We start from the raw sequence: 26,271 nt of genomic DNA, 5'->3' as shown, positions 1-26,271 counted from the left end.
TAGATTATCTCCACTTGGTTGTTGTTGTATCAAAAGCAACCACTCAATGACCATGAGGAACCATGGGATCATTTAAGTGGTGGGAAAAATATACTGTCTTAAGTTGGTAATTTTCATATTTATATTTGTAAATTATTGTAATTTTTTAATTTTTTATTGAATGATGATCTTACAAAGACATGAGATGTGAATGATAACTGCTAAAACTTTAACAATAATACTATCAAAGGTTGCAACAATATTGTAGGTGAATAGTATACCAGAAGCCATTTAATATATATATTAAAATTATCTTTGTGTACACTACAGTATGTAAATGATGTGTGTGCTACTGAAGAACATCAACAAACAAGATAAGTATAAAACTATGATAGGTTCATATTATAAATTCACGTCTATTTTTCAAATTACTATGCCAAATGTGTGTGTACATATATGCACACACAATAACAAACTCATTTGATTCAACATTATCATTACTATTTGTAAGTTTATCAAATTAGTTTATAACACATTTACACATATTTCACTTTAATCTACACTTTCAAAAGTTCAAATTTTAGCGACACTCTAATGTATAGATGCACGACCCACAATGATCCAAAATTACAAAATTTGACCCAACGTAAAACAAATTGCGAGGATGGGCCCCTAAAGGATCTCAATGACACCACATAGTCCAAAATTCAGTTGAACCGACTGTTTCTCATCCGTCCCAATCCGTCCAAAACCCGTATTATTTCATTCATCCTTCAACTGTAACTTCACTGTGGAAATTGTCACTCATGCACGAATTCAATACTGGCCTCCGGGAATGGGGTCCACCCTGATCAATTTCACCGTGAGATTTTTAGGGCTTAGGGTTTAGGGAACGAGGGCCTAAAGCCGTGACTCGAACGTAGGTCCAAAATTGAGCTTGGAGCCCTCGTAGCCTCATCAGAGAGCCTTGCGAGGAAGGCAATGACGGTGGAGCTCCAAACAAGCTTGGAAACATTCTTCTTCATCTTCAGACTGTTGTGGCTCCTGCGAAGCCAGCCAGCCAGCCAGTTTCACTCTGTGCAGACGGAGCCCCATTAAATCCGTAGTTGCCTACACCGAAGTAGATCCACCATATCTCCGCCAAATCATCGAGGCTACGACGGATATGGCAGCCGCCAACGGAACCCTTCTCCTTAAACCCAGCTTTCAATTCCATCCCCATCATCGTCACCACCGCCCTCCCTCTCTCCCTCCCTCCCTCCCTGCCTGCCTGCAAGTCCCCAAGAGTGCGGCTCTGACTAATGATTCGATGATTGTGTTGGAATAGTGAGTGTGTGTTTAAGTGAACATGTTTACTGCTCTCTTTATTTGTCTAATCAAGGGTGTTCTTCAGTTAAGTTCATCAGTTAATTTTATGTTCCAACTGGAGCCTTATTGGAACATCAAATTACCACTACAAGTATTCTATCTACACTGTAATTGATGAAGTTTTTTACGGTTTGTTTTTTGTTCATATCACCAGTCCATTTCAAATTTAAGAACCAATTAATGAAACGATTGCTCCTCCTGGTTTCTTTCTTTTCTTTTTCCACTCAACAAGTCTCGTATACACCTTCTCTTACCCAATAAAAATTGAAGGTGGCAGTGATAAATATTTTCTGTCTTTCTATTTTCGTTTTTCTCTGTTCCACTTTTCGTTGCCCTAGATTCCACTCAGTCTATCCCCATTTTAACGAGACTGATTAGTGCAGCGCAGAGCAATTTAGTTGCTCACCAACTAACGACAGCCTCAGGAACTGACTTCAATGTGTTCCAGTAATCGGCACAGCACGCAGGCCCAAAAACCCACGAGAACCCCATGCTGTTCTTCAGTATTGGGCGATTTTATTATTGTGGTAAAATTTCACTATCATTATTTGTAGACCATTTGGTAAATGAATACACAACTGAAAATAAAATAAAAAAAGAAAAAAAAAGCTTCAATTCCAGCATTTATTAGTTTGGTAAACATGACAGTATGGTGCAATATAATGTATCTGTATGAAAACCATTTTGGAAATAAACTTTCTCTTAGTTAAAAAGAAAAAGAAAAGTAAAAACGACTTATCTCAGATAACTTTTTTTTTTTTTTTTTTTTTTTTTTTGGATATTGAAACTTGGATTTATTTTTATAACATAAAAATGAATGCTAAGCATGTTTGTTTAAATGTTTAAATTTTGAAAAAAGTTATTTCAAACACCAGTGCAACAAATAGTTCTTCTCAAATGAAAGTTATTGCAGACCTTTCCAAGATATATGTTTTGAAAAGTTGGTTTCTATTTTATTTTATAAAATGTCAAATCTTAATATCAACACAAAATGCAATGATTAATAGTAAAAGAAAACCCTATTCCACTGAATAAAAAACGCTCTTAACCACACCAACTAATAAAATTTAGAAAGCACCAAAATCTACAAACATCTTGGAGAATGGATTAGAAGAAACACTTAGGAAAATCTTAAAATAATACAATATAAAGCAACACAAAGTCTAAAAAAAGAAAAGGGAAGACGTCAGAAGTGGTGCTTTTCATGTTATTAAAAAAGAAAAGAAAAAGAAAAGAAAGAGTTTAAAAAAGTATATAACTCCTACAATCTTAGATTATTTAATGGGCATCTGTCTTGCCATTGAATGTGAATACACACACATTTTGAGTCATTGTAAATATTTTAAAAATAATCTAAAATTTATGCTATTTTTGAGTCTGTGTTATTTACAAAAAGAAAAAAGATTAATTACATCAAGTGACTACAAATGTGTGTATGTATGTATGTATGTATGTATGTATGTATAAATATAATATGAACATCTAAAACCAAGACATTATTGATTCCACAAACATACATAGAATCTTAACTATTTTATAAGCATTTTCTTTGGTTTTTAATTAGTCATACATTTGCTACAAGAATCACGCACATGCAATTGACGTTCCCATCACGTAACCATGATAAAAATATCAATTAAAAATATGAACACAAGTCTAAGAAGAATACCGTCTATTTCTTATAACATGGGTATTCCTTTTATAGAAAATCAATCCACAATTTGTTTACATGTTGAATATTATTCTCATTTCTTAAGGTTGTTGGCACAACGGAATAGAGCATTGAAATACTTGTGACGTCAAAATACCTTAAACCGTGTCAAAATTACTAAGTCGGTGGTTTAAGGTATTTTGATGCTAACTCGGCCAATCGTCCAACGCAAATGCAGCTCAAGCATGCGTCGGAACATCCTGCCAACTAACAACGTTTATATCAACACCTTGAGGCATTGAGAGGAACAGAACCCAGGTTCATTAGAGTGAGGAATTTTAGGGTTTCGCGGGGCTCTTCGAATTGAAAAGCTGAGAAAATGAGATGAATGAACCGCTCTCCAGATTGCGGATCGGGGTTTCGAAAGCGCCAAATAGCTAGATAGGACTGAGCTCGATCTTGAACAACTTGTAATTGGGAGAGTCGATGAAGAAAATACGGTGATCGAATGGTAAAAACGTCAATTGCTAGACCGGTTAATCGGACAGGCCATGGATGGGCGCACGGATTGAACTTGGAATGAACAACATGGCGAGGGTTATATAAAATCAAGGGTACGGGTGTGTGTTGTGCATTCGGAATACTCGGTACTCATGTCAGAATTTCACCTATGGACTTGGAAGTGCGTAAGCTTGATCAGAAGGTGATCGCTGTGTAGTCGATCGCGAGAGAAGGAAGATGATCAAGAGCAACGCTAGGGTGGTCCAAAAACTGGCCCCACACCTTCAAATGTGGTCATGTCACTTAACTGTATCACGGAAATTCCTGAGTGATTGATTTAAGCCGCAGTTCGATGACATGTAAAAGAATCAGAACCCTAATGAAGAGATTCTCCTTGTAAGATCAGCAGAGAGCGATTAGTCTCACTCTCCTCACGTCATCCCAAAACCCCTAAACTCAACAGCTCGAAGTTCAAAACCCCATCCCTCGCATGCAGACGTTGCAGTGGCAGCGCACTCTGATTCACATTTCGTGTAACCGAGCATATCAAATCGCAAAGAGCACTTGTCGCGAAAAAGCCAATTCGTAACCCTAGGATCATTCTCTCAGCCACAACGGGATAGAAATAACCGAAAGAACAGGATTCACATCGTTACCAAAGGGCGTGCCCAGGGGATGAATTCAGTACAAAATGAATTCAGTGTCTACGGAATGCGTGCACAGCGTCGACAAAGCTTGTCGGAGGTGATGCACCAGATGAAAATGGATGAAGGAAGAAGGTCCATGAGATCGGGCTCCTTTGGATGAACCCCATGTGGGACCACCGAGTCCCAGTTCCAATGAAGACCAGATGTTTGTAATTTGAATAGTAGTTCGTTTCCGTTGCTTGTCTCTCCTGCTTTTCTGCTGCCGCTCAACGACACTGTCGCATTGTCATACCGCTTAGACATTTGCTCCGATTTGCCGATTCTCTAGCCTCTCCGGGCGCCCCGAAGCAGCGATCCAGCGACACGCTCATGAGATCTATGGTCACTTAGTTCGTGAAATAAAGATTGTTGTCAAGATCGAGGGTGTTCGGTACGCTCGCCGTTGCTTGTTCACTGGGTAGGGCTTTATGATGTTCTCCAATGTTTACTTGCCGAAGACGAGCTGTTAGTTTGGCATTGTGGTTTTAGGCTTATTTTACGGGTGTGCTTCATGTTTGAATTCTTTTCTTCTCTTTTTTTCCTTCTTTTCATTTTACTGTCTTCTTTGGGGACATGATGGTTTGGTCAGAGAGTGGCGTTAGCTGTTTTGGCTTGGTCTTTCTTCAAGTGCCTCGTTTATTGTAACTTCTATGTCATTTCCTGGGAGTTGAGTTTCTTTCTTTCCTTTTGTTGGGGAGTTTGGTTTCAGATCCTCAGCCTTGCGACTACCTCGATCGAGCGTGTCTTTGCTCTCTTGAGGTCTGTCGGCGGCCATTTAGGTTGGTAGTGCCCTAGATTATTGTGTCTGACTGGAGTGTATTGGATTCTTTGCTTCTACATGCTTACAGTTTAACGCAACATCTGTCAGTCTTTTCTCGTTTTGTTGGCGGTCAGCGGCAATGCACATCGAGTTTTTTTGATCGCCAGCTGTTCAAGGCTTCCGGATTACTCTTAAGCAAAGAGACATGGAGATACTTTCCAGCCGAGTTGGTACGAAACAGGATGAGCAAGCTTACAGAAAATGGTTCGAGTACGCTGATACAGGTTAGCATGCTCGTTCTGCCTCCAGTTACCGCCTAGCGCGCTACTGCTTTGGTGGCTGCAAGTGGACACACGATGTGCCCTTTATACTCGATTGAATTGATCGGAAACTGTACCGCCCGTTACTATTGTTTCTTTGTCAAGCAAATGAGGATAGTACTGCTGGATAGGTCCACGGCTATATAGTATTTTGAATTGTTTGCCAAGCTTTATTTTTCAGTGTGAGAGACAGAGAGTAGTGAGGGTGATCTTGGTTTCACTTCGCCATCAGTACAAATACACTGCAGATAATTAGAAAATTGTCTTTCTTGAGCTCACAGATGGCGACGGACGTCTTACTGGCAATGACGCAGTAAAATTCTTCTCTATCTCTGAGTTGCCGAGGGCTGAATTGAAACAGGTATTTGCTCCGAATGATCTTCGTGTCAAATTTCTTTGAGCCTTTTACAAAGTCGGAAACTACCTCTCTAGGAAGGAAAATGGGAAATAGGCGCTGTTGCTGAGATAGGTTTCGAATTTTGTAGCTAGTTTTCATTTCAAACGATCTCCTTATTCTGTCAGATCCTGTTCGTTTGAGTTGTCGGAATGTTCTAACAGGGTATACTCTAGCTGGACTTTCTATCGCATGACAACTTGTAATCTCTTTTGGTTGTCTGATCCAGGTGTGGGCTATTGCCGATGAGAAGCGACAAGGGTTTCTTGGCTTCAAAGAGTTCGTTTCTGCAATGCAGGTGAGTTGTCGTAAATGTTGTAGCGCAGGTCAGGACAAGTCTATGACGGATGTAGTACTCAGGACTTGATTTCTTTTTGCAGATGTAGGATACGTGTCCTTGAGGTTTTGCTTGCTAAGTTTGTTCGTACCCTAAGCATTATGTTATGAAGCATATTGTGTTTAGACATTAGAAAGGAAGGCAAGTGTTCAGGAATTACACAATCACATTAGCTACCATATGACCGTTCCGTCCCTAGAATTGCTGCTTCTCCCTTGACCTTAATGAACAGGTTTATTATCCAAATTATATGTTTCATGTTTTTGCTTATAATGCTCGCTGTCTAACATGTGGTCCGGGTTTGCAGGTTATCTCACTCGCCCAGTTAGGAAAGGATATCAACCCTGACATTCTTAAGAATTCCGGTAATTCTCCATTCGTTTGTAAGTGTTGCAATGTGCTACTGACCCAAGTTAGCGCTAACGTTCTCAATGTATACATGGGTTTAAGGGATTCGCATGACCCTTGTAATGCGATTGTCAGCTCTAGCTTTGCGTGTAGAAAATTATCATCCCAATCGTTTAGTGGCTCCATTGTGAAATGTGCATTTTACGATCCTCTTCCTAGATCCTTAGAGAATGTTTTGATGGTTGGAAATATTTTATTTCTTGTAGATTTGGAGAATATCAGTCCACCCACCATGACTGGACTGGAAGAATTAATTCTGGTATGTTTCATTCTTAGTGTTGTGATTTTAGTTTTTGTCCTCTGTAATGCAGCTCACGTGGATCTTGGTTTGGTCATCTTTTACGAGTGGTAGATCTTTTTATTTATTTTAGTTGCAAGAAATCCTCAACCTAATTACACAATGTTGGTAATGGTATCATATATCGGTTGGTACCTTACTGAATCTTCTTTTCCTCCGTATTTTATAGAAGGGTAATCAACGTACTTCGCCAGCCTCGAACGACTCTCTGCATAGCAATGGTTAGTTTTCAAATCTCTCCTTGGTACATAATTCTGAGGTGATGCAAACGTATAACTGAGTACATCAATCTAAGAGTGAATAAATTTACAATTTGAATATTTGTCTCCAATTAAATAATTATTCGTATGGTCATACTTTGACAGGGTCTCCACCACAGCGACAGACGTCCTGGTTTGCCCCGAAGCCCCCACGAAAGGTAAGAAGCGTCGGTTGTTGAGTAGAATTGGCGAAATGTGTAAACAAAATGAATGTGTCGATCTGAACTGCATGTGACGATAATGCATTGTGTGCCCATTAGGGATATCGTGGTATTCTATTAAATTGTGGTCATCTACGTTTAGTATTTGAGATTAATACTGCTGCATGGCATTGGATGGCAGACCCTCTCAGCGATAGCAGTTACTTCAATTGTGGACGGCTTGAAGAAGCTGTATCTTGAGAAACTGAAGCCTCTAGAAGTTGCCTACCGCTTCAACGATTTCGTATCTCCCATACTGGTAGTACTTCAAGTACACTTTTCTGATATTCTCCTTCAGACATTGATGAAATTGTTTGTGTGTTGTTAGTCATAAAGAATATGACTGATTTTGCGATTGCTCTTGGCTTGCAGACGGATAGTGATTTCGATGCAAAGCCTCAGGTGATGCTTCTGGGTCAATACTCAACGGGCAAAACCACTTTCATTAAGCACTTGCTTCGAAGCAGTTATCCCGGGGCTCACATTGGGCCTGAGCCTACAACTGATCGATTTGTTGTCGTCATGGTTAGTGTTTCTTCTCCTATAAATTTGCGTACTTCACAATCTTGAGTTGACAGTACAGTTTGAAGCAACCACGTCTCTCTCTCTCTCTCTCTCTCTCTCTCTCTCTCTCTCTCTCTCTCTCTCTCTCTCTTGTACATACAAATATATTTGCAGAGGACACCTAAATGAATTTTCTCTACCATGTACTAACATATAAATAGTATCACCTCACTAGCTACTCAAATAGTTGTGTAAAGGATTTTATACATGCCTTTTCGTTCCTGATTTCATGCAAATCATTGTCTCATAGTTTACTGGACCTGGTACGCAAGCTCTCCTGCTTGTGGGCTTCTGGGTTCGTCAGGACTTAACAAAACGGTTGTGAATGTGAGCTTGTGCTTGTGCTTGTCCAGGGAGGAGCTGATGAGCGAAACGTGCCTGGTAACACTATTGCAGTACAGGCAGATATGCCTTTCAGTGGTCTCACTAAATTTGGCCAGGCTTTTCTTGCGAAGTTTGAATGTTCACAAATGCCACATCCTGTAGGTTACCAGCTCCTGAACTATTACTAAGATATGCGTGACATAATAATATAGAGCCTAGCTGCGTTCATATTGTTCTGCAACATTTTATTGAAAAGTTCTGGCGTTGTTTCCAATTGAAGTATGATTTGTTTTTTGGGTTATGAGCGTAATGTGATAACTACCGGTGATCGATGATTTCGAAACACGCATCTGCGTTCGTTCTTTCCGTCAACCAGAAAACTTTTAGCCGTTGATATTCTGGCCGGGCCGCTAACTACAATAACGTGGTCTCTTTGGTACAGTTATTGGATCACATTACGTTTGTGGACACACCAGGAGTGCTTTCTGGAGAAAAGCAAAGAACCCAAAGGAGTTATGACTTCACAGGAGTGACAGAATGGTTTGCATCGAAATGTGACCTCATCTTGCTTCTTTTTGACCCTCACAAGTTGGATATCAGTGACGAGTTCAAGAGGGTCATCACTTCTCTGCGTGGCCATGATGATAAAATACGCATCGTCCTGAATAAGGCTGACCAAGTCGACACCCAACAGGTTTAGTGATCTTTTAGTCCTGAACTGAGATTTACTGTATTTAAGAACTTCATTATGTCGTTTAGATACCGAATTTATTATTTTATACGTGACCCGTACAGTAAGCTCACAAATTTAGGTTCCTATTTCAGGACTTGGATTGTAATGCAGATGGTTTCGTGATTGTTCTTTCTCTTTCTCTTCATTAATGTTAAATTCCTATTTTCTTCAAAGGACTAATACCATGAGTTGTTTCACAGCTGATGAGAGTTTATGGAGCTCTTATGTGGTCTTTGGGCAAGGTGCTCAACACACCCGAAGTTAATCGTGTTTACATTGGGTGCGTCTGCTGACTTTTCTCTTCTAAACCTATATATTGACCAGCTTCATGAGCTTGCCAAAAAATGATTACTAATGAAACGTTGTGGGCCGACGACTTTCTACCGACTATCTCTACATAGCAAGGTTAGGCTTGGTAGATTGAATATCAGGACTGTGCTATAGAAAAATTTGGCTGTCGTTAGTGAATTATCCTGGATCCTCCTGTCTAAGATCCCGGTTCCTTCATTGTTTGCACTGTTAGTGAAATGCTTTCAAGGGTTGTTTTCTTGGTAGCTCAAACAACAGTATCAGGACCTCATTATTTTCTTACGCTTGTCACAGGTCTTTCAATGACCGACCTATTGATGAGGATAAGGTAGGGCCAATTGGAAAAGATTTATTTGAAAAAGAACAGGAAGATCTCTTAGCGGACTTAAAGGACATTCCACGGAAGGCATGTGATCGGAGGGTACGCCCGGGCATTTGAGTTCTATGAACTTCTGCTTTTTTAACGAAGAAAATTATTTCTGATCAGTATTGTCAGCTATTTTTGTTCTTTGGGATTGGAAACGTCCTGACTTAATGGGATTGTTGTGCTCCAGATTAATGAATTTGTGAAGAGGGCAAGACAAGCCAAGATTCATGCTTATATAATAGGCCAACTGAAAAAAGAAATGCCTGCCATGATAGGCAAGGTCAAAGCTCAACAACGCTTGATTGACAACTTGGAAGACGAATTTGGCAAGGTGAGTGTTTACTTCGTACGATGAGCAATTTTTCAGACTGTATCGATTTCGTTTACCTGCGAAGCACTGGTAAAGAAGCAGTATTACATTACATTACATTGCATTACTTCTCTGTTTGGTCCAGAGCCTCTGAATCTCAATTCTGTTATGTAACATACAGGTTCAAAGAGAATTCCATCTACCAGCTGGTGATTTTCCAAGCGTGGAACATTACAGGGAAAGACTAGCTGGATATAATTTCGACAAATTCGAGAAATTGAAACCAAAGATGTTGCAAACAATTGACGATATGCTGGGTTATGATATTCCAGAGTTGCTCAAGAAGTTCCGTAATCCCTACGAAAATTAGCTGCTCCGAGATTGTATTTTTCTGCTTCAAGATTTAGAGTTCAATATTCATCAATGAACTGCACTGACTAAAGCGAACTTAGGACAGGAATTAGCACCTCCAACATGTGACTCATAGTTATCAAGTTGTCATGACTTTTTGCACTCTTGTGGCCCGTACACTGTGGAGGAGTAGTGGAAACTTTCTGTTTTCTGCTCTATTCACGTTAGGTACAGATTTATATTTGTCTCGATATATGTACTTTATTTACTCTGAGATTATTATTATTGCGCTGTACTGAAATTTTCCGACCACGTGTAGTACTACGACTTCTGATTAACAGACACGTACACTTATGATTTAACAGGTGTAATCAATTCCCAGTCAAATTTGAATGCGACCTTCTCTCCATGTGTATACATAGACGTTTGATTAACAGAATTTTAACCAGCCGATGCGTCTGAAAGCGGTGTGATTTTTAAAAGCTCTATTTACAAGAGGGGACGTGTGGTAAGAATTAACTTTCTTTCTCATTGAATGGACCAAAATGTGAATGTTAGAAATACAACGATACCTTCAGTTATTTGTAAACATACGCATTTTTCAAATTCCAATAATCTACCAAAAAGGCAAGATAGTAGAGAGACGGAGGATAAATAACGATCACAGTGCCTATAATGTTCGCGTCATATTTTCTTTTAGCTTTAATTACTAATAATACACCTATGTAGCAACCTGCCGGATTTAAGAGCACATGTTGAAATACAGGTGCCTAAAATTCCACATCCTAATATCTGTCAAACTAAGTCGAAATTGTCCGTAAGCAATCCAAAAGCCCTCTTTTCATTGCGAAAGGAGGCGGTTGACATCAGATTCCACTCAGGAAACAGATTTTGCTTCAACTAGAGCTGGAACTCTCTTCAGCGAGCCTCAAATTGGACAACTGCAAAGTTAAGTAGACGATGATGAGCTGTTCCACCCAAATGCTGGACATAAAAAGCTTGAAACGAGTAATCAGGGACTTAGACTTCACAAGATGGCAGGAGGTTAAGAAGTTAGAACAAGAAAGGGACTCCTTCGTGCATCGAAATGCTCAATGAATTCAGCAAAATTACAATCAAACATATGACCGAACAAGCATTATTCCTCTGAAAATTAGGCATTTAAGTTGGGACAGGGACTCACTGCGCCTTGTCCTCTTCTTGTAAAGGATGCGATAACCACACTCCCGACACTGGATCACATCCCCAGGTTTCAAGGTATTGTCTGCTCCACAGTCTGTAAAAATACAGACAACCAGGAAAATTAATTCAAACATACAAACAGACCACAACCTAATGCTAAACTCTCGTCGTTCAGTACAGACAGAAATCATGCGAGAATGATGCCTACTTTGCTCCACAAGCATGACTCGCTATTACGGTTATAGAAATTCAGTTTCAAAATTTGAAGGCGACGTACTCCCCTCACATAATCCAACTGGTCAAGAAAAGGAAGTGACCGACTAACAACTAAGAATGCCTTGCCTTAGAGCTGTGGCAACAAACTAAAGCCTTCCCTACCATTATACATTCTCCTTGAACACTAAACACCAGGATGTAAGACCAACGCACGATAGACAGGGCTCTCTCTACTCCACGAACCGCGTATGGAAACCCGAAACACAAGAGAAAGAAGAGAAGCACTAACCACCACAAAGGTAGGTGACAGGCTCGGGAGGGGGAGCAGACATGCTACCGTCCATCGCAACAAACAATAACGTCGCCTGGGCACAACCGAAAATTTCCCAAGGGGGTCCAAAATTCGCAACCTCGATGGGAGAGAGACGACGAAAACGAGCCTAATGGTCGAGCGTGGTAGCGTTAGGGTTTTAGACCTATTGAAAGCATTCGGGAGCTTAAGTGAACGTCTGTGCACGCACAAGGGAATTAAAACGATCTTAGAGAACGTGGGAACAGTCCGGAAAAGTAAAGTCATAGTTGCGTGGGCTGCAAGAAAAAAATGGGCAGGGGGAGGGAACACGTGGGGAACAAGGAAGGAGGCTTGGGTAACATACTTATTGTCATGATCCAAACCCTAAACCTATACTCTGATTCTGCTCGCAACCAAGCAAATAATCCCCCTTTGAATTCGCTCCCTAACTTGGCGAGTCTGCGTAGGCGAGCTGTCGAAATTCGTTTTACAGTGTTGCGTAAGTGGTTGCGTAAGGGCAGCTGAGAGTGAGATTCGCAGCCTGGTTGTCGGCTGTTAGTTCAAGATGGCTACCAGTAAGAGATGCTTCAACCTGTGGATTAGGCGGTTGATTGTTGGAAGGGTTTATGGGTTTTTAGATTGGTGTTTTGGGTAGGAGATAGAGATTCTTGGAGTTGTGAACTTGCCAGTGTGGTGTCTAGTGGTTGGAACGGCGGCACGGTTTTCGTAGGCTGGGCTGCGACACCTAGCTGATGATATTCTGCATTTTAGCCAACGTTTTGGTTTCTGTAGTTTGGGTTAAGTTGTGTTGCAAGGTTTTTCGGTTGAAGGTTTGTGAATGGAATCTTGGTAGTGTAAATAGGACTGTATGTGTGGAGTTGTGTACTTTGTTGTGACGGAATTTTTGTCTTCTCTTCGTGTACCTGTGATTTCTCAGTTAGGGGATGCAGTCTGTTTAAGGTCATGGATATTTTTCTGTGGCGAGCAGTCTTTTGATATGTTTGTTACGGTGTGCAGGGGCCCAGTTTGAGAACAGTAATGAAATTGGAGTATTTTCAAAGCTCACCAATGCTTACTGCCTCGTTGCGATTGGGGGTTCCGAGAACTTTTACAGGTGTCATCGACTTATCTTTTACTGATGTATTTTTTATAGTATCCTATAATTCTTTCTGTTGTTGATGGTCAAGTAGCTGGATTTTATCGTTTTTTAAGTGAGGTTCTCTTTCTACAGGTTTCTTGCTGGCCGACTGAAATGAATGTCCATGTAGTTCAGGTCCGTATGCCTGTGTTATTTGTCAATGTGAATGTATTCTGAGGATTTAACAATTCATACACCTTGTACAACGCATAAAATATTAGCTCATGGATTTTACTTCGATTTATGCAGCACATTTGAGGCAGAGTTACAAGATGTTATTCCTGTGGTGAAGGCTTCTATCGCGGGTACCCGAGTGATTGGCCGTATGTGTGTTGGTAACAAGAATGGCCTTCTTCTTCCTCAAGCAACTACTGATCAAGGTACAACCTTCAGTTGTTGATCTATTGTTGTGTATGGTACGAATATTAAGCGAAATTCGCAATTTTAGAGTTTTTGAACTTTTTATTTTATTTTATTTTGTTGTTTTTAGTAATAATATTTTACGGTCATTTCTCAACTCTATTCAATACATCAGAATCGCTGTGCAATGTTGAGTCCCGCATGCACGTCTTCTGTTTTGATGCTGGTGTGTGAGGGCGACTAAGTACATTAATGTTGATAGTTGTGCTGTGTCATCACGCCAGAGCTTTTGCACATAAGGAATTGTTTACCAGACAAAGTTGTGGTTCAAAGAGTAGACGAGCGCCTTTCGGCCCTTGGCAATTGTATCGCATGTAACGATTATGTGTCGCTCATTCATACCGACCTCGATAGGGTATGTACTCAATTTGTTTTTGATAGGCCAGCTCAAGTTTCTACGCTGAAAGCACAATTAAAAGGTTAAAATATATAATGCATCGCCTTGCTGTGCTGCGGTTTGTTCATGATTAGCTTTCTTCCGTTTGAATTGTTTTTCCTCAAGTGACCGGGTGTTGCATTCGGTGCACAGGAAACCGAAGAACTTGTAGCTGACGTTTTGGGAGTTGAGGTATTCAGGCAAACTATAGCAGGAAACATCCTTGTAGGAAGCTACAGTCAATTCACTAATCGTGGCGGATTGGTAAGCACTGATATCTGAATTCTCCGATGCCTAGTTCGTCCGTCTAGTTGATGATCAAGATTTGTCTCAGATAAATTTTGAAGATGAACGCTCTGTTCAGAAGCTAATGCATCGTCAAATTGGCAGGTGCATCCTCATACCTCAATTGAAGATTTGGACGAATTGTCATCACTATTACAAGTTCCACTTGTAGCTGGTACTGTGAATAGAGGAAGCGAAGTCATTGGAGCCGGGTTGGTAGTAAATGACTGGACTGCTTTTTGTGGACTGGACACAACAGCCACTGAACTATCGGTGATAGAGAGTGTGTTTAAACTCCGTGATGCTCAGCCCAGTAACATCGTCAACGAAATGCGGGCCTCTCTCATTGATACCATGTCATGAGGTCGCCTTCCTCTTTATTTTTTATCACGTGTACTGCATACTTTTTCTGTGTCACTTTCGAATCAGAATTTCTTGTGCCCTGCATATATCCAAGGGAAAAGGACGCCCACTTGCTCTGAGATTCTTGTTATATTGTTTACACTTACAACTTTCGCTTATGCCGTATGAGTGCACAACCTACTTGACGAAATTAATCTTTTCAAACAGTGTCAGTCTGGATAGTTTCAAAACTTTATCCAATACCTTTTCTTTCATTAGCATGCCTGCCCCTTTCAGTTTTGATATTTAACATGCAGCACCTCTTTACATCTTCCATGATAATTGGACAACAGGGTTGCTTGGTTATATATATATATATATATATATATATATGGAAAAAAACGGAATCTTTGCATCAAATTGTAGATGGCCTCTCGAATACGTCCAACATCACGCAAACTAATTTTACGTAGTCTTGAACAGTGTGAGATTTTATTGTCACCACTTTCTACAGAATGATGGCAAGTAAATACTACAAATCTATGTTGATTTTAACAGGAATACCGTTCTACATTAAACTTAAATTGAAATGGAACAATCTTGGTATATCGATGAAATGTGAATATACATGTATATATACACATATATAGGTTAGTGTACTTACTCACAAATAATAAAAGAATAATGTTATGTCTGATACATATTATCTAATCCTTTTTTTGACGGAAATCATTCTTGTAGCATACAAATTGATAACAAGTCTATGAGCAAAGAGTGTGTCATCAAAGCTATTATATGCGGTGTTAATTCAATTATCCATGTTAATAACTATAGAAATAAAACCATTTACTTTTGAAAATAATAAGAAAAATCTACAGTTAGATAAGTCTAAAAAAAATTACATATATATTCATATTGATTTAATATATTTTCATATTGATGTTCATGAATTCTAAAAAATTAACATTTTTTTTTTCAAAACATAATTTTTTAAAATGTGTATTCAATGAAAAGAATATAGAATTAATTTGTCAATTTGCATTACATTATTTCATATTATTGAATGTTATTTCTCATATAAATTTAGTACGATTATTTTTAGTAAGTTCAAGCTATTTGAGTAGCTTACACAATTAGATTACTTGAAAATAATAGATTGGAAAAAATTTAATTACATTTTAAATATTTTTATTAAAAGTTTAAAAACTCAGAGTTTAAAAAACACAAACTTATGTAAATCGACATTTATATGTTTCATTGTTTAAATTCAAAACCTATTTTATTTTTTGTACATAATGTGTACATTTTATGAATTCTTCATTTAATTAATTAATTTCTTTTTTCTATAAATCACCCTAAGTTCAAGTGCAACTAGCGCACAAAGTATCCTAAAAAGAGAATATGGAAAATGAGCACTTAAAATTCTTCAAATTAAGCTAACATTTTAAGGTATATCGTCTTTTTGTTCACTTCTAGATTTTTTCAGCTTCTCTTTTTCAGCAGCAAGTTTGAAAACGTTGGCTGGAGAAAGTTTTTCTGAATCTGTCTCCCGTTCAGAGCTTGGATTGTTTCGAGGATCAGCAGATTTTGGCAGGATTGGCATTGGTGCTTCATCAATCTCCATGGCATTGGAACCACCTGAGAAAAGAACTGCACTAGATCAGTCAACAGCTACAGAACGAAGAGATCGAGCTCAAGAGCAAATCATTTGTATCTTCAAAACTGAGGTTGAGGAAACCCAGAATCAACGGATATCTAGAAACTAACACAGAATATACTCATTTTGAACTGTAAATATAAAGCAAAGTTGGTTTTCACTATCTCAAAATCACACATGCACTATCTATGTCTACATTTAGTTTGCATTCAGATTCATGTTCTTAATCTGGAAGTGCCGTCTGTGAGTGAGCCTCTAGTGACTCGACGCACAGACAAATTCATACACTTCTATCAACAAACAGCTACTGCACACTTTTAAATAGCGTCAGCAGAAGGATCCACAAAATTTGTTTGGTTTGTTACAAAGAGCAAAGAAAGTGAAGATCATTAAAAAAAACTGAACCATGGGGTTGCATGTCCTCACTGCCACAAGAGTTTGGGGTTGATTGATTGATTGATTACCTTGATCAGGATGAGGATAAGGATGCATATTATTAGCACCACGATGAATAGGAAGCTCAATGTCCACAGCTCGATCCTTCCTGTTCACTTCCTTATCGACGCCTAAGATTCCAGCCAAATGGCGTGCTTTTCCATTAAGCTTTTGGTTCCCTTTGTTGGCCTTGTCGGGTCGTTCACGCCAGTCAGGGTCAAACTTGATAGAGGATCCCATCTGTGCCAAGACATGAAGTTTTTAGTTCCGGAAATTAAAGAATGCAGAATTATTTGGTTATTTCAGACAGGTTGTATCTACAATCGTACGAAGCGAAGCTAAGATTATCGCGCGAATAGCGCGAAGAGAGAGGTGACGAGCAACAGAATCAATAAGATGGCTTTTTACAAATCGCATCATGGGTCTCCTTCAAGCCCTTGATTTTCACATTGCAATGGTCTCATTCATTTCAGATAACTTACCTGGCTCACTAGGGCGTACAGAGGCAAAGTACTGGCGCTACACAGAATTTGCACAAAAACCCTGAGCAGTACCGAAACATTAGCCAAATAAATTAAAGAAAAAAAGAAAAAAAGAAAAAAAGAAACGGAAAAACTTCCCTGTGCAAAAATAGAAGTGACCTGTCACAGCAAAGTAATATACAGTGTAGCAGAAATAGTTTTTATTGCGACAAAATTCGATTCTGTGCTGTTGTATTCATAACTAGACAACTGACTAGCACATACACCCATAATTTCAAGGCTGTTCGGAACATACCCCATCCCAAGCCGGACAAGGATCATCCATCTTTTCCCAACAAGACAGGAGTCAATTCCATATGTAAACTGCAGCGCACCAAGTCTTCAATAGATAGATAAAAAGAGCAAGGAAATAGCTGGGAAAATACTACCTTTTAATTCTCTACTACTCAAAATGCAACAAATTAGAAAAATTTACATGTGGTATCATTCATGCCTACTTACAAAGTGTAGCAAATACAGGAAATGAGTGTAGGTTTCATTACCATTGCCCAGAAGAAGAAAGCCAACTCAAAAGCATTCTGTAGCACACAAGTGAAAAACACATTATTGAGCTGGTATCTCAAACTCAAATCAGTACAGAAGAATGCTTAGCCAATGTCTGGGATACATACCTGAACTAGGACACATTCTTTATTTTTTGACAATGCTCTGTGTGCTGACAAAGAAAAATTTAACATGAGAGTAACCTACCTTCTAAAAACTACCGGTGGAGTCTTACTTGCAAGATGAGTAGCATCGAATACCTGGAAGAGAATGAAGTGGATCAGTTTGACCAGGACGTGAGGCCTTTTAAACCAAAATAAGTCATCTCGGGGTTTCGTGGGTTCGATTAATGCTGCCACTTTCGGTTTCTCTGCTTTCTTAAAACCGTCATCGAGCTGATCTGGATCTGTAATCGTTATTTTGTCCACACCTCCTCTCACTTCAATTGCTAAACTGATAATGATATGCTGAAGCTTCGCTCCCACAATCAAGACCAACTGCAATCACAAACCACAGTTGAGGCTAAAACCTACATTTGCAGAAGTATGAGGTGCCTGATCGATCCCATGCCACACAACCAAGCATCGACAGTTTGCCTTCAAATGAAATGTTAAAGAAGCTCACAATTGTGGGTATGAATGCTATCCAGAAGTAGGTGTACCAGCCTGCAATCGCCCTCCCCCCAAAAAACAATTAAAAAGGAAAAAAGAAGAAAGAAATAAAATGTTGCTGGCACGGACAAAATAGAAGATGTGCACATTTGCACTGCATGAATGCAAACAATTACTAAACACTTACATTGTTAATATTTATATTTAGTTTCAAAATAAGGTGTTAAAAGTATCTTTTCTAAAAGACGGATAGAACAAACCATTCAGATCTGTTAATAGGAATATGCAGACGATTGCCCAGAGGAAAGCACTGCCATCACACAAAATCGTGCTTAACCGGTTTGAGGAACCAAACGTCTCATTAAAGGACACACCAACAATGATTCGAAGATAATAGAAACATTAGCTTGAGATAAGATCACATCCACATGAATGTGAATATGAAGGAAAAAGCATAATTACGAGTTCTGCAGTTATTGAGTAGCCACAGGGGCAACACTTACACCTACGACCGTTAACTAACTAAATACAGAGATATATTCACACCTAATGCCAACCACGCGTTTGAAGTCCTCTTCCATAGCTCGTCGGATGTAGTGATAAAAATCGTAATCTGGAGAGAGATTGTGCTTCTGATGCCAAAATACGACATGTAATCGTCAGATACGCGGGAAGAAAAGTTGAGAGCTGCACTGAATTATAACAAAAGCAGTGTTCTTCAAAAACAAGCATATTCCTCGCATGCACCTAGGCGGCCAAGCACGCAATCCTGTAGTCAGGTGTTGGAAGAAAGAGCATGACTTACTGTAATGAAGCCCACACGCAGACAAAAATAATCTGTTCGATAGATGGGCTTTCCAAATTGCCGAAAAAAACTGTACTGCACATTTGTTCACAAGGCTTCGTCAATCTCCTTTAACTCGTTTGAAAGTGAAAAAATAATAATATATCCTGTGAGCCTTAGTAGGAGGAGAGAAACTTCTTGAATCAAACTTACAATGTAACTGTCGAGGTTTAGACCAGTTATCGACTGGTGCAGAAATCTGTATTTCACTCGACTTTCAGCAAAGTTTGTACCATGAGCCTTCAAAAGATGCTCATGCCTTCCGTGATGGTCCGGCTTCAAGGCTGCCCACAACCAAACGCCGTTCCTTGAGACTTCTCTTAAATTTCAATACACTAAAAATGCCACTCACCCATCACTCTTGACCCAGCGGCAGGAAGAAGAAGAAGATGAGTAAGTGACATGCCTGCGTTTAAAGCTGCATCTCCCTCACTGTGAGCTTGAATCTCCCACTTCTTCCAACTGTGCACCTGGTTCCATACCAAAGCGTCAACAGAAACGCCCACTTTCCAACCTAACAGAACCTGAATGGCTTCAAAAAAACGGGAAAAGACAAGTGTTTTGACTTCACTTACTTGCAACAAGCCAACTAGAACAGTAAGGCAGCTGTAACAGACATGAACGACAGCCAAGATGAAGATGAATATGTGGAGCTGGTGGAGACCCTCCACAGAAATCACTGGCACATAGCCCTGCAACAATCGAACCCCCAAGTTCAGCAAAGATCTGGCATCTCAAGACACAATTGTTTAAAAATCCAATAGAAACAAATTCCTTTGGCAAAATGACAACGAGCACAGCCCAATTATCTTCCACATAGCTCTCTTGCATCCATCTGGATCTGAGACCATTCTATAGAAACTTGGTAGCAAAACAAACTTGGAACACTTACCGCTTTGCATCCAGTTGTAGCAGTAGCCTCTGTTGCAAACAATCGCCGACGAGCTGCAACTGAAGCTTCACTCGCAGGTGGTACGTATGGGCACGGCAGCATTCTGTGGCCGAACCTCTCCGGCATACAAATGGAGGCTACCTTGTTCTGAAAGACTGTAAGCAACAGGGAAATGAATCCCAGCAGCATCAATTCTGCAACATCAGTGCACCACATTCATTTACGACCTTAGATCATCGTTCAGTGGAGAGTCGTGTCTTGATCTTGATGTCTTGCGCGTATGATTCTACCTCAAGTCCAGTCTTCGTAATTTTTAAACTGAGCGAAATCTTACCATTCTTAATCTGCTGGAGCGTGTGGAATAATTCCTTTCTCTGGGCTCGTTTGAAATACTGCACAGAAACCACAAAAGTGTACGAGAAACCATCAGCGAGACAGTACAGCTATGGCGATTTTGGATTCAGCTCTTTCAGGCACTACTGTTTCAAAGCAATACTGGTAAAATACTGTAATGATTTCTGTACTCAGATTCATTTCGCAGAGTCGTGAAAATGCAAAAAGAGGATTAGACTCTGCTTAAACCGGTGGCGAAGTACAGAAAACAATGTGAGAAACCCTGGTGCGGACAACGCGGGATCACATGGAGTGGACACATATCACAGTTTTGAGGATGGCGAACCAGCTCAGCGCGGCGAACCTACGCGCACATAGAGTACCTTTCCGAGCTTGTGGATTCCTCGTTCAACCAGAAGAGATGCTATCACGAACACGGTACATACTGCCGCCACGGCCCATGTCGGTGTCTGCTCCAACGACTTCTGCGACCCTTCGCCTCCTCCCGCCATCGCCTCCCCACTTCACCTCACCCGATCTCCTCAAAAACACGCCTAAACTGACCGAGAAGCTCTACCCATCTGACAGACAAAAAAGCTTGAAGCGCAATTTGAGAGGTCTACTTCCTCGTGAAAGCTCACTGAACTGGTCTTCGGCAACTGCAAACCTTGCCATCAGTCGCGAAGCTAAAGAACATCCCAGAAAAAGAAAACCAATGAAAAGGAGAAGCTCGTGAATGTGTCCTCAAACAGCGGGCAACAGAATTGTAGACTCAAAACCCGAAAGTGAGGAATAATCTAATCGTGGGAGCCTAGAAAAAATATGGCGCCTTTCCCTCCTTGTCGGTGAGTGACGTGGCGGAGGTTTCGGCTGACGTGGCGAGGACACTCGTGCTTGAAAGCCTTCTCGTGATGCCGACGTGACATTACCTGCCAAGTGGCGCCTTCTCAGAGAACTGCTCAAGTTTCAAGTAAGCGTGACAATGTGCACTCACTCTTGGCCTTCCACGTGACACGCTAATGTTTTTATTTATACGACCTGAGGAATATATATGTATATATATACATATGTTAATTTAATCCACGGTTAGTTGGTGTATAAGTATAATTGGTGCATATTACATTGGTGTCAAAATACAATTGGTCCACATTATTATTATTTCTTAAAACAAGTTTTGTTCAAGGTGCAAAAAGTGACTAAACAATGATTGTAATGTACAATCATTGTTTCGTCAGTTGCAATTATTTATTAGAAGTAATAGTGATTTGATTTTATATTTTCTGTTTGTAAAATATTACTAACAAAATGATCTCATTAATTTTCTTTAAATAATTAAAATATTAATTTTTCGTGTTGTTTATTTATTTGATTAATACAATAAACACTTATATTACTATTTACATTTTTTTAGTGTTTATTGTTCAAAAAAGAGTCCTGAAACTTTGCAAACATAAAAAAAAGTTTACGTTTTTAAATGCCTATTTATTCAAAGCTGTTCATTCCCACTTTGTCAGGGCTTACTCTGCAAGGTCTCCACCCTTTCATCAAGCTTTTTTACCATCTTCACATTCCATGACATGATAAGTCTTTTATACCAACTAGACTTATTAAATCCAAGTGCAAATAGTATTTATCATTTATTGAATAAAATTTGAAATATATATATTTATGTATATATACATATATAAATATATATAAAGGAAATTGTTAAATTGACCCAAGCATTTACTAAATCAACCCACCTATCTTACATTATAAAATACAAGTGCATACTATATATATAATTTTAGATTTTTTAATGCAAACCATTTAATTAAATATTAAAAATAAATAATCTGATTTTTTAAAATAAAATGAATAATGCACAAATAAATAATTTTACAAAGGATTTTGTTTAAGATTTTAAAAACTACTAATATATACTGTTATGTTGATAAACTAGTGTTTTACTGTTCATTATTAGACTGTATAGAATTTATACTAGAATCTCAAAAAATTTACCTTAAACCTTAATTTGATGTCCTGAGACTTTCATTTAAAAAATATATATAATAACAACATATCTCTAAATAATAAATAAAAACAAAAACAATATATGAGGACAATGACGATAGGTTTGGATAAATATACTTAATGAAGATTTCTTTTCATGACTTCGTTTTAATATCACAAGCAAAATAAAATTAACATAAAGTTTTGCTAAGGAGCTTGGTTCTTCTGGCATGCAACAGTTTATCAGATTAATTTTTTTTATTGCTTGTTTCGTATCAAAACCACATAAATGTTTCACACAATATGGGCTACATAAAAACAAGGTTCCTATATCTTACTATTATACATTGCAGGTTTTAGATTATTGACAGAATCTTGAAGAATACTTTTTATGAAATGTTGAAATCGAAATGCACAATTCAAATTTGGAACCCAAGCAGTAAAGAGCCGATTGTTGAAAGGAATAAACTACTCAATTCCATCGCCTGAATTAGTAGATCAGGGGATGGAAGAGTGCAGTATCTCAAACTGCAACTACAGTACCCAGATCACAACAACACCCGATTGTTGATTGGAGAAACGGTTCCCCTTCATCAACGAAAATCTACACAGCTGCCAAAGAAACAGCATGTCGAAACCTGTTGTCAAAGTATCCACAAGCACCATGTCGAAACCTGTTGTCAAAGTATCCACAAGCACCATGTCGAAACCTGTCGGAATCTGTTGTCACAATATCAAGAGAGATGTGAACATTTCGCAACTCGTCAATCTAGAGTGAAGCGCCTTTGAGAAGACTTCTCATTTCTATAACTCGTTGGCCTTCCTGCCAGGTTCTAAAAAACAGGAAACACAGCAATGTCAGTCGAGGCCCACGTTCATGAAATACCACTTCTGAAACATCACTATCCCAACTCAAAAACAGTAGCAAGCTTGTACCCCGCAAGATGCGGTATAGATCATCGTTTGGTTTTTTCTGCACCATGTACTCCCTCACACACATTGAGAGAAAAACGATCATACCTTTGCAGCGGATCTTTTCAAACAAACAATTCATGTGCTCACTAAATCCATTACCACTACGTGCTGGTGGATCTATCTAAGCTGTGTACATTCTCTTGTCTCCACAAAATGGTGGCACCGGGTTACACTGCAGATTAGTTCATAACCTCGACCTGCTTCATTTCAAGTCGTTAGAGTGCACTCAACATGTAGAAGACTCACTTGAACTGGGGAACTGTTTCAACTCTCAAACTTCAGGTTTGCCTGTTTCAATCCACTGCACTGAAAATCTTCCAATCTTAATCCCATGACTGAAAACAACATGCCCATCTAGATTCCAAAAAACTTCTCCACATCTACATGCTGCTAACCATGTAGAATCTCTTCAAGCGTATTCCATTCTAACAATAGCGTGGCGTACTCCCGTTGGTATTCTGCAAGTCGCTCGCGTGCATCATCTGGCACTGGTAGGTACTGCAAGAATCAAAGCACAAACTTCTGGCGCTCCTGAAGGTCAGCGCCGTTGTTTGGAAGATCCAAGTGTTCATAACTCTCCCCTACAATTCCCACTGCTCCTAGTAAGATGAATGCGACACATACACCAGTGACCTTACAGAAACAAATCTGTGAACCAATCCACATATCTTCAACAAGCTTCATCTTCAGCAGCCTACCATTGCCATTTGTATCCCGATTGAAGCAGTCCATCGTGATCTCCTAGCAGGAATTGATTTGTGCACAAGCATCGGAGCCCTCGATTTGATACCCCCAGACAAGGGCCGGTGCGAGCTGGGTGTGGTCAGATATGAAACATTTGGCCCCGTCAGGAACAGTCTTCAGTATAAAAGAACTCACTTTATCGTTGACAGTTGAAGTGAGTAACAATAGCTGCATGACGGAAAACCAACCCAGGAACTCAACTGCAATTTCCCCTTTCCGTAACACAAACTAAGACCGGACGTCGTTGAACGAAAATCCAAAACATTAACAAGATAAAATAAATAATCAAACTATCTATCTATATATCTATATATCTATTATTAACATTATTAAGTACGTTGAATTTTGTTGTCTTCCCAGAATTACTGCTCTGCTTCTTCTTGATGTACTTTATAATCCTGAAGGTATCGTCCATATATCCATCCTGCAAAACGAAGCAATCTCGATTAAATTTCCAAAATATTATCCGTAGCATCATGTGTGCCAAACCAGCACCTGTGATGTTGGCAAATTGCACAACTAGAAATTTAGGTTGTTCTGTATGCACAAAATGTGTTGGATAGACGTAAGAAGAGGAGGTGCTGCAATTAATCCCAGCACAGTATCATATGCTTAAACCCCATGCAGACGCTGTGACGGTTTACTCGAACAATATCAAAATATCTCACCACCGCAAAAATGTCATCGGCTCCAGAAATATCACTTTATTGAGATGTATTGTGTCAAAAGTTTTGTGCACCGAGATCGAGCGCTTCACGTCACCAGGTGTGCCAACGACAACTTGAGCCTTGATTCCCTCGCGAAATGTGGACGTTCCGGCGATACATGACGTTACTCCTATGGAATTTTCGTTTCCACTCAACATATCCATGCACTTCCATACAGAAAACTTTAAGTCATGAAGAGTTGCTGCTCAGAGGCATCCAGTTCAATGGTCCTTGCGTGTTGCATCTTGAATAAACTCAAACTAATGGAGGGTAATCATATAGAAGAGAAGAAATCAGAGGACTGGCTTCTAAGCCAATTAGTGCATTGAAGTCCACACAACATAAAATTTCCAATGAAACCCACGGAAATAATGCAAAGGAAACATGGAGAAGAAGATGAAGAACGGAGGAGACGGGGAATTTGATGACGACGAATATAACGAATGAAATTAGGGGAGCAATCGACAAGATTTGGTACCTCATTAACGTTCTCTGTCTTGGGACACAAAATAAGAGTCTGGGGCACATGAACCTTCCGGTCAACCTGGTCCAGAGCGGCTATAACAGCAGGGGTCGTCTTTCCCGATCCTTTGCCAGCCGGGGAATTTGAATCTGGAATCTCTTCAGACATGAACAAAGTCGGTGAACGAAAAGAAGAGCTCGGCGGTAGGGAAGGACTCTGAACCGGCGGAACCATGTTCCATTGTTTCGGATGAGAAGGCACATCAGTCGTTTTTGGAAAGTGCTTTTCGGCATCCTTTCCATAAAGTGGGCGATGGTACCACTTTCTCTCGTAGGCCTCCAACATCTCCGACAGCTCCACCTCTCTCGTCACATATTGCTTCTTCCGCATCGATCGCTTCTTCCACTCACACACCCCCTGGATCTTTCGCAACTCCTGTGACTTCTGCTCCCGCAACGCCTGCTCCCGCAACTGAAACAATTGCCATGCCCTCAACTCCTGCTGCCAAATCTCCTGCCCCCACGACTCCTGGGTGATTCGCAATTCCCACTCCCATTGGAACTGCTTCTCGATGTTAGGCAACCCTTGCTCCAACTCCTCCTGGGTCTCGTCGGAAATAGTTGTCATCTCAGATTGCGCCATAACTTGGTCGTCGTTACACCCCGAAAACAATTTGCTCCACTTGTCGCTAAAGAAATCGCTTTCAATTCGCTTCCAAATTCGTTGTCATAGCGGATGGCGCCATGTAATTGTTTACGCTGCACTCCTCTGGATTATGTTGCCAAAACCTGGCGAGGAGCTGCAAGAACGGCGACCGCGGAACCAAGGAAACTAGACAACTCATGCAGAGGAGGACACTGTTCACTCTGAAACCCGAGCCCGGTCGAAAGAAGTGCGCAAATCCCCACTCGCTCTTCTCTCTCCCCACTAAAGTAGGTAGGTCCTAATGCCCTTACTCTCACATTCACCGCCGACCATCCCTCCCCTTCTCTGGAACTTTCGTCGTTAAACCCCAAATATAATAATTTGCCCAGAGTCAACGCCCATTCTATGCCGCCCCTTCTCTTCCAGGAAAGGGGTCTAGAGCAGCAGAGCAGCCAGCCAGATGCTGTCTTGGGTGTGTACGCGTATAGTAATTTGGGGTGTACTTGTATTTGGAGTGTACTTGTACCTTGCATTAAATTAAGTATCTTGAATTAAAAATATGATTTTTAATTTTTTT

At 39.9% G+C, this 26,271-nt stretch overlaps 5 protein-coding genes across 15 annotated transcripts; 2 read left to right on the top strand and 3 right to left on the bottom strand.

Moving 5' to 3' along the window:
* Positions 1-4,382: 4,382 nt before the first annotated feature.
* LOC112276603 (EH domain-containing protein 1) lies at positions 4,383-10,421 on the top strand. Of its 6 annotated transcripts, none has more exons than XM_024508061.3 (16): positions 4,383-4,603; positions 5,080-5,229; positions 5,547-5,626; positions 5,889-5,957; positions 6,304-6,361; positions 6,611-6,663; positions 6,872-6,923; positions 7,068-7,120; positions 7,305-7,421; positions 7,535-7,687; positions 8,080-8,208; positions 8,493-8,744; positions 8,984-9,063; positions 9,387-9,513; positions 9,647-9,790; positions 9,951-10,421. In XM_024508061.3, exons 2-16 carry the CDS (start codon positions 5,151-5,153, stop codon positions 10,137-10,139), a joined length of 1,635 nt encoding a protein of 544 aa, XP_024363829.1. In that variant the 5' UTR covers positions 4,383-4,603; positions 5,080-5,150; the 3' UTR covers positions 10,140-10,421. The 6 variants fall into 6 exon arrangements, with proteins under 6 accessions (XP_024363829.1, XP_024363827.1, XP_024363831.1 ...); XM_024508059.3 differs by having other exon boundaries at positions 5,034-5,229; XM_024508063.3 differs by having other exon boundaries at positions 4,391-4,576.
* A 277-nt stretch (positions 10,422-10,698) lies between these two features.
* Positions 10,699-11,942, bottom strand: LOC112276606 (DNA-directed RNA polymerases II, IV and V subunit 12). Of its 4 annotated transcripts, none has more exons than XM_024508066.3 (3): positions 11,808-11,942; positions 11,304-11,396; positions 10,699-11,118 (listed from the first exon to the last, which is right to left on the bottom strand). In XM_024508066.3, the coding sequence occupies exons 1-3, from the start codon at positions 11,860-11,862 to the stop codon at positions 11,039-11,041; spliced, it is 228 nt and encodes a 75-aa protein (XP_024363834.1). In that variant the 5' UTR covers positions 11,863-11,942; the 3' UTR covers positions 10,699-11,038. The 4 variants fall into 4 exon arrangements, with proteins under 4 accessions (XP_024363834.1, XP_073386959.1, XP_073386958.1 ...); XM_073530858.2 differs by having other exon boundaries at positions 10,699-11,104; XM_073530857.2 differs by having other exon boundaries at positions 10,699-11,088.
* A 272-nt stretch (positions 11,943-12,214) lies between these two features.
* LOC112276605 (eukaryotic translation initiation factor 6-2) lies at positions 12,215-14,511 on the top strand. The gene is made up of 6 exons (XM_024508065.3): positions 12,215-12,385; positions 12,828-12,924; positions 13,198-13,328; positions 13,593-13,723; positions 13,898-14,008; positions 14,135-14,511. Exons 1-6 carry the CDS (start codon positions 12,376-12,378, stop codon positions 14,390-14,392), a joined length of 738 nt encoding a protein of 245 aa, XP_024363833.1. The 5' UTR covers positions 12,215-12,375; the 3' UTR covers positions 14,393-14,511.
* A 998-nt stretch (positions 14,512-15,509) lies between these two features.
* Positions 15,510-20,888, bottom strand: LOC112276602 (MLO-like protein 13). The gene is made up of 16 exons (XM_024508058.3): positions 20,552-20,888; positions 20,170-20,227; positions 19,836-20,029; positions 19,519-19,635; positions 19,350-19,413; positions 19,097-19,227; positions 18,905-18,979; positions 18,646-18,731; positions 18,360-18,409; positions 18,113-18,153; positions 17,749-17,985; positions 17,488-17,523; positions 17,241-17,308; positions 16,946-17,006; positions 16,493-16,703; positions 15,510-16,009 (listed from the first exon to the last, which is right to left on the bottom strand). The coding sequence occupies exons 1-16, from the start codon at positions 20,678-20,680 to the stop codon at positions 15,816-15,818; spliced, it is 1,752 nt and encodes a 583-aa protein (XP_024363826.1). The 5' UTR covers positions 20,681-20,888; the 3' UTR covers positions 15,510-15,815.
* Positions 20,889-22,530: 1,642 nt separating this feature from the next.
* On the bottom strand, positions 22,531-25,939 carry LOC112276430 (uncharacterized). 3 transcript variants are annotated; one of them, XR_016500658.1, is made up of 5 exons: positions 25,065-25,933; positions 24,548-24,753; positions 24,217-24,303; positions 23,834-24,047; positions 22,531-23,716 (listed from the first exon to the last, which is right to left on the bottom strand). XR_016500658.1 is itself a non-coding variant. In XM_024507724.3 (3 exons), the coding sequence occupies exons 1-3, from the start codon at positions 25,689-25,691 to the stop codon at positions 24,270-24,272; spliced, it is 867 nt and encodes a 288-aa protein (XP_024363492.1). In that variant the 5' UTR covers positions 25,692-25,933; the 3' UTR covers positions 22,531-24,269. The 3 variants fall into 3 exon arrangements, 1 of the variants encoding a protein (XP_024363492.1); XR_002968012.3 differs by having other exon boundaries at positions 23,834-24,303; positions 25,065-25,939; XM_024507724.3 differs by having other exon boundaries at positions 22,531-24,303.
* Between the last annotated feature and the right edge of the window lie 332 nt (positions 25,940-26,271).

The sequence above is a fragment of the Physcomitrium patens genome, chromosome 24 (assembly GCF_059467195.1).
Source record: "Physcomitrium patens ecotype Gransden chromosome 24, ASM5946719v1, whole genome shotgun sequence".
NCBI classification, from domain to species: Eukaryota; Viridiplantae; Streptophyta; class Bryopsida; order Funariales; family Funariaceae; genus Physcomitrium; species Physcomitrium patens.
Note: the sequence above shows the minus strand (reverse complement) of the source record. Positions and strands in the feature narration are given on the sequence as shown.

What these genes read in the sequence shown, in the direction of transcription:
- LOC112276430 (XM_024507724.3), bottom strand. Translation starts at nt 25,691, where the DNA reads ATGGCGCAATCTGAGATGACAACTATTTCCGACGAGACCCAGGAGGAG. An exon ending in AGACAGAGAACGTTAATGAG is followed by an intron (nt 24,754 to 25,064) that starts GTACCAAATCTT and finishes TCTGTATGGAAG; the next exon opens with TGCATGGATATGTTGAGTGG. An exon ending in CCGATGACATTTTTGCGGTG is followed by an intron (nt 24,304 to 24,547) that starts GTGAGATATTTT and finishes TTCGTTTTGCAG; the next exon opens with GATGGATATATGGACGATAC.
- LOC112276603 (XM_024508061.3), top strand. Translation starts at nt 5,151, where the DNA reads ATGGAGATACTTTCCAGCCGAGTTGGTACGAAACAGGATGAGCAAGCT. An exon ending in TGACATTCTTAAGAATTCCG is followed by an intron (nt 6,362 to 6,610) that starts GTAATTCTCCAT and finishes TATTTCTTGTAG; the next exon opens with ATTTGGAGAATATCAGTCCA. An exon ending in ATTTCGTATCTCCCATACTG is followed by an intron (nt 7,422 to 7,534) that starts GTAGTACTTCAA and finishes CTTGGCTTGCAG; the next exon opens with ACGGATAGTGATTTCGATGC.
- LOC112276602 (XM_024508058.3), bottom strand. Translation starts at nt 20,680, where the DNA reads ATGGCGGGAGGAGGCGAAGGGTCGCAGAAGTCGTTGGAGCAGACACCG. An exon ending in GAATCCACAAGCTCGGAAAG is followed by an intron (nt 20,228 to 20,551) that starts GTACTCTATGTG and finishes GTTTCTGTGCAG; the next exon opens with TATTTCAAACGAGCCCAGAG. An exon ending in CTTTCTTCTTCTGGGCAATG is followed by an intron (nt 17,309 to 17,487) that starts GTAATGAAACCT and finishes GGTGCGCTGCAG; the next exon opens with TTTACATATGGAATTGACTC.
- LOC112276606 (XM_024508066.3), bottom strand. Translation starts at nt 11,862, where the DNA reads ATGGACGGTAGCATGTCTGCTCCCCCTCCCGAGCCTGTCACCTACCTT. An exon ending in TGTCACCTACCTTTGTGGTG is followed by an intron (nt 11,397 to 11,807) that starts GTTAGTGCTTCT and finishes GTATTTTTACAG; the next exon opens with ACTGTGGAGCAGACAATACC. An exon ending in CAAGAAGAGGACAAGGCGCA is followed by an intron (nt 11,119 to 11,303) that starts GTGAGTCCCTGT and finishes ACTCGTTTCAAG; the next exon opens with CTTTTTATGTCCAGCATTTG.
- LOC112276605 (XM_024508065.3), top strand. An exon ending in GGTTCCGAGAACTTTTACAG is followed by an intron (nt 12,925 to 13,197) that starts GTGTCATCGACT and finishes CGATTTATGCAG; the next exon opens with CACATTTGAGGCAGAGTTAC. An exon ending in TCAAGCAACTACTGATCAAG is followed by an intron (nt 13,329 to 13,592) that starts GTACAACCTTCA and finishes TCATCACGCCAG; the next exon opens with AGCTTTTGCACATAAGGAAT.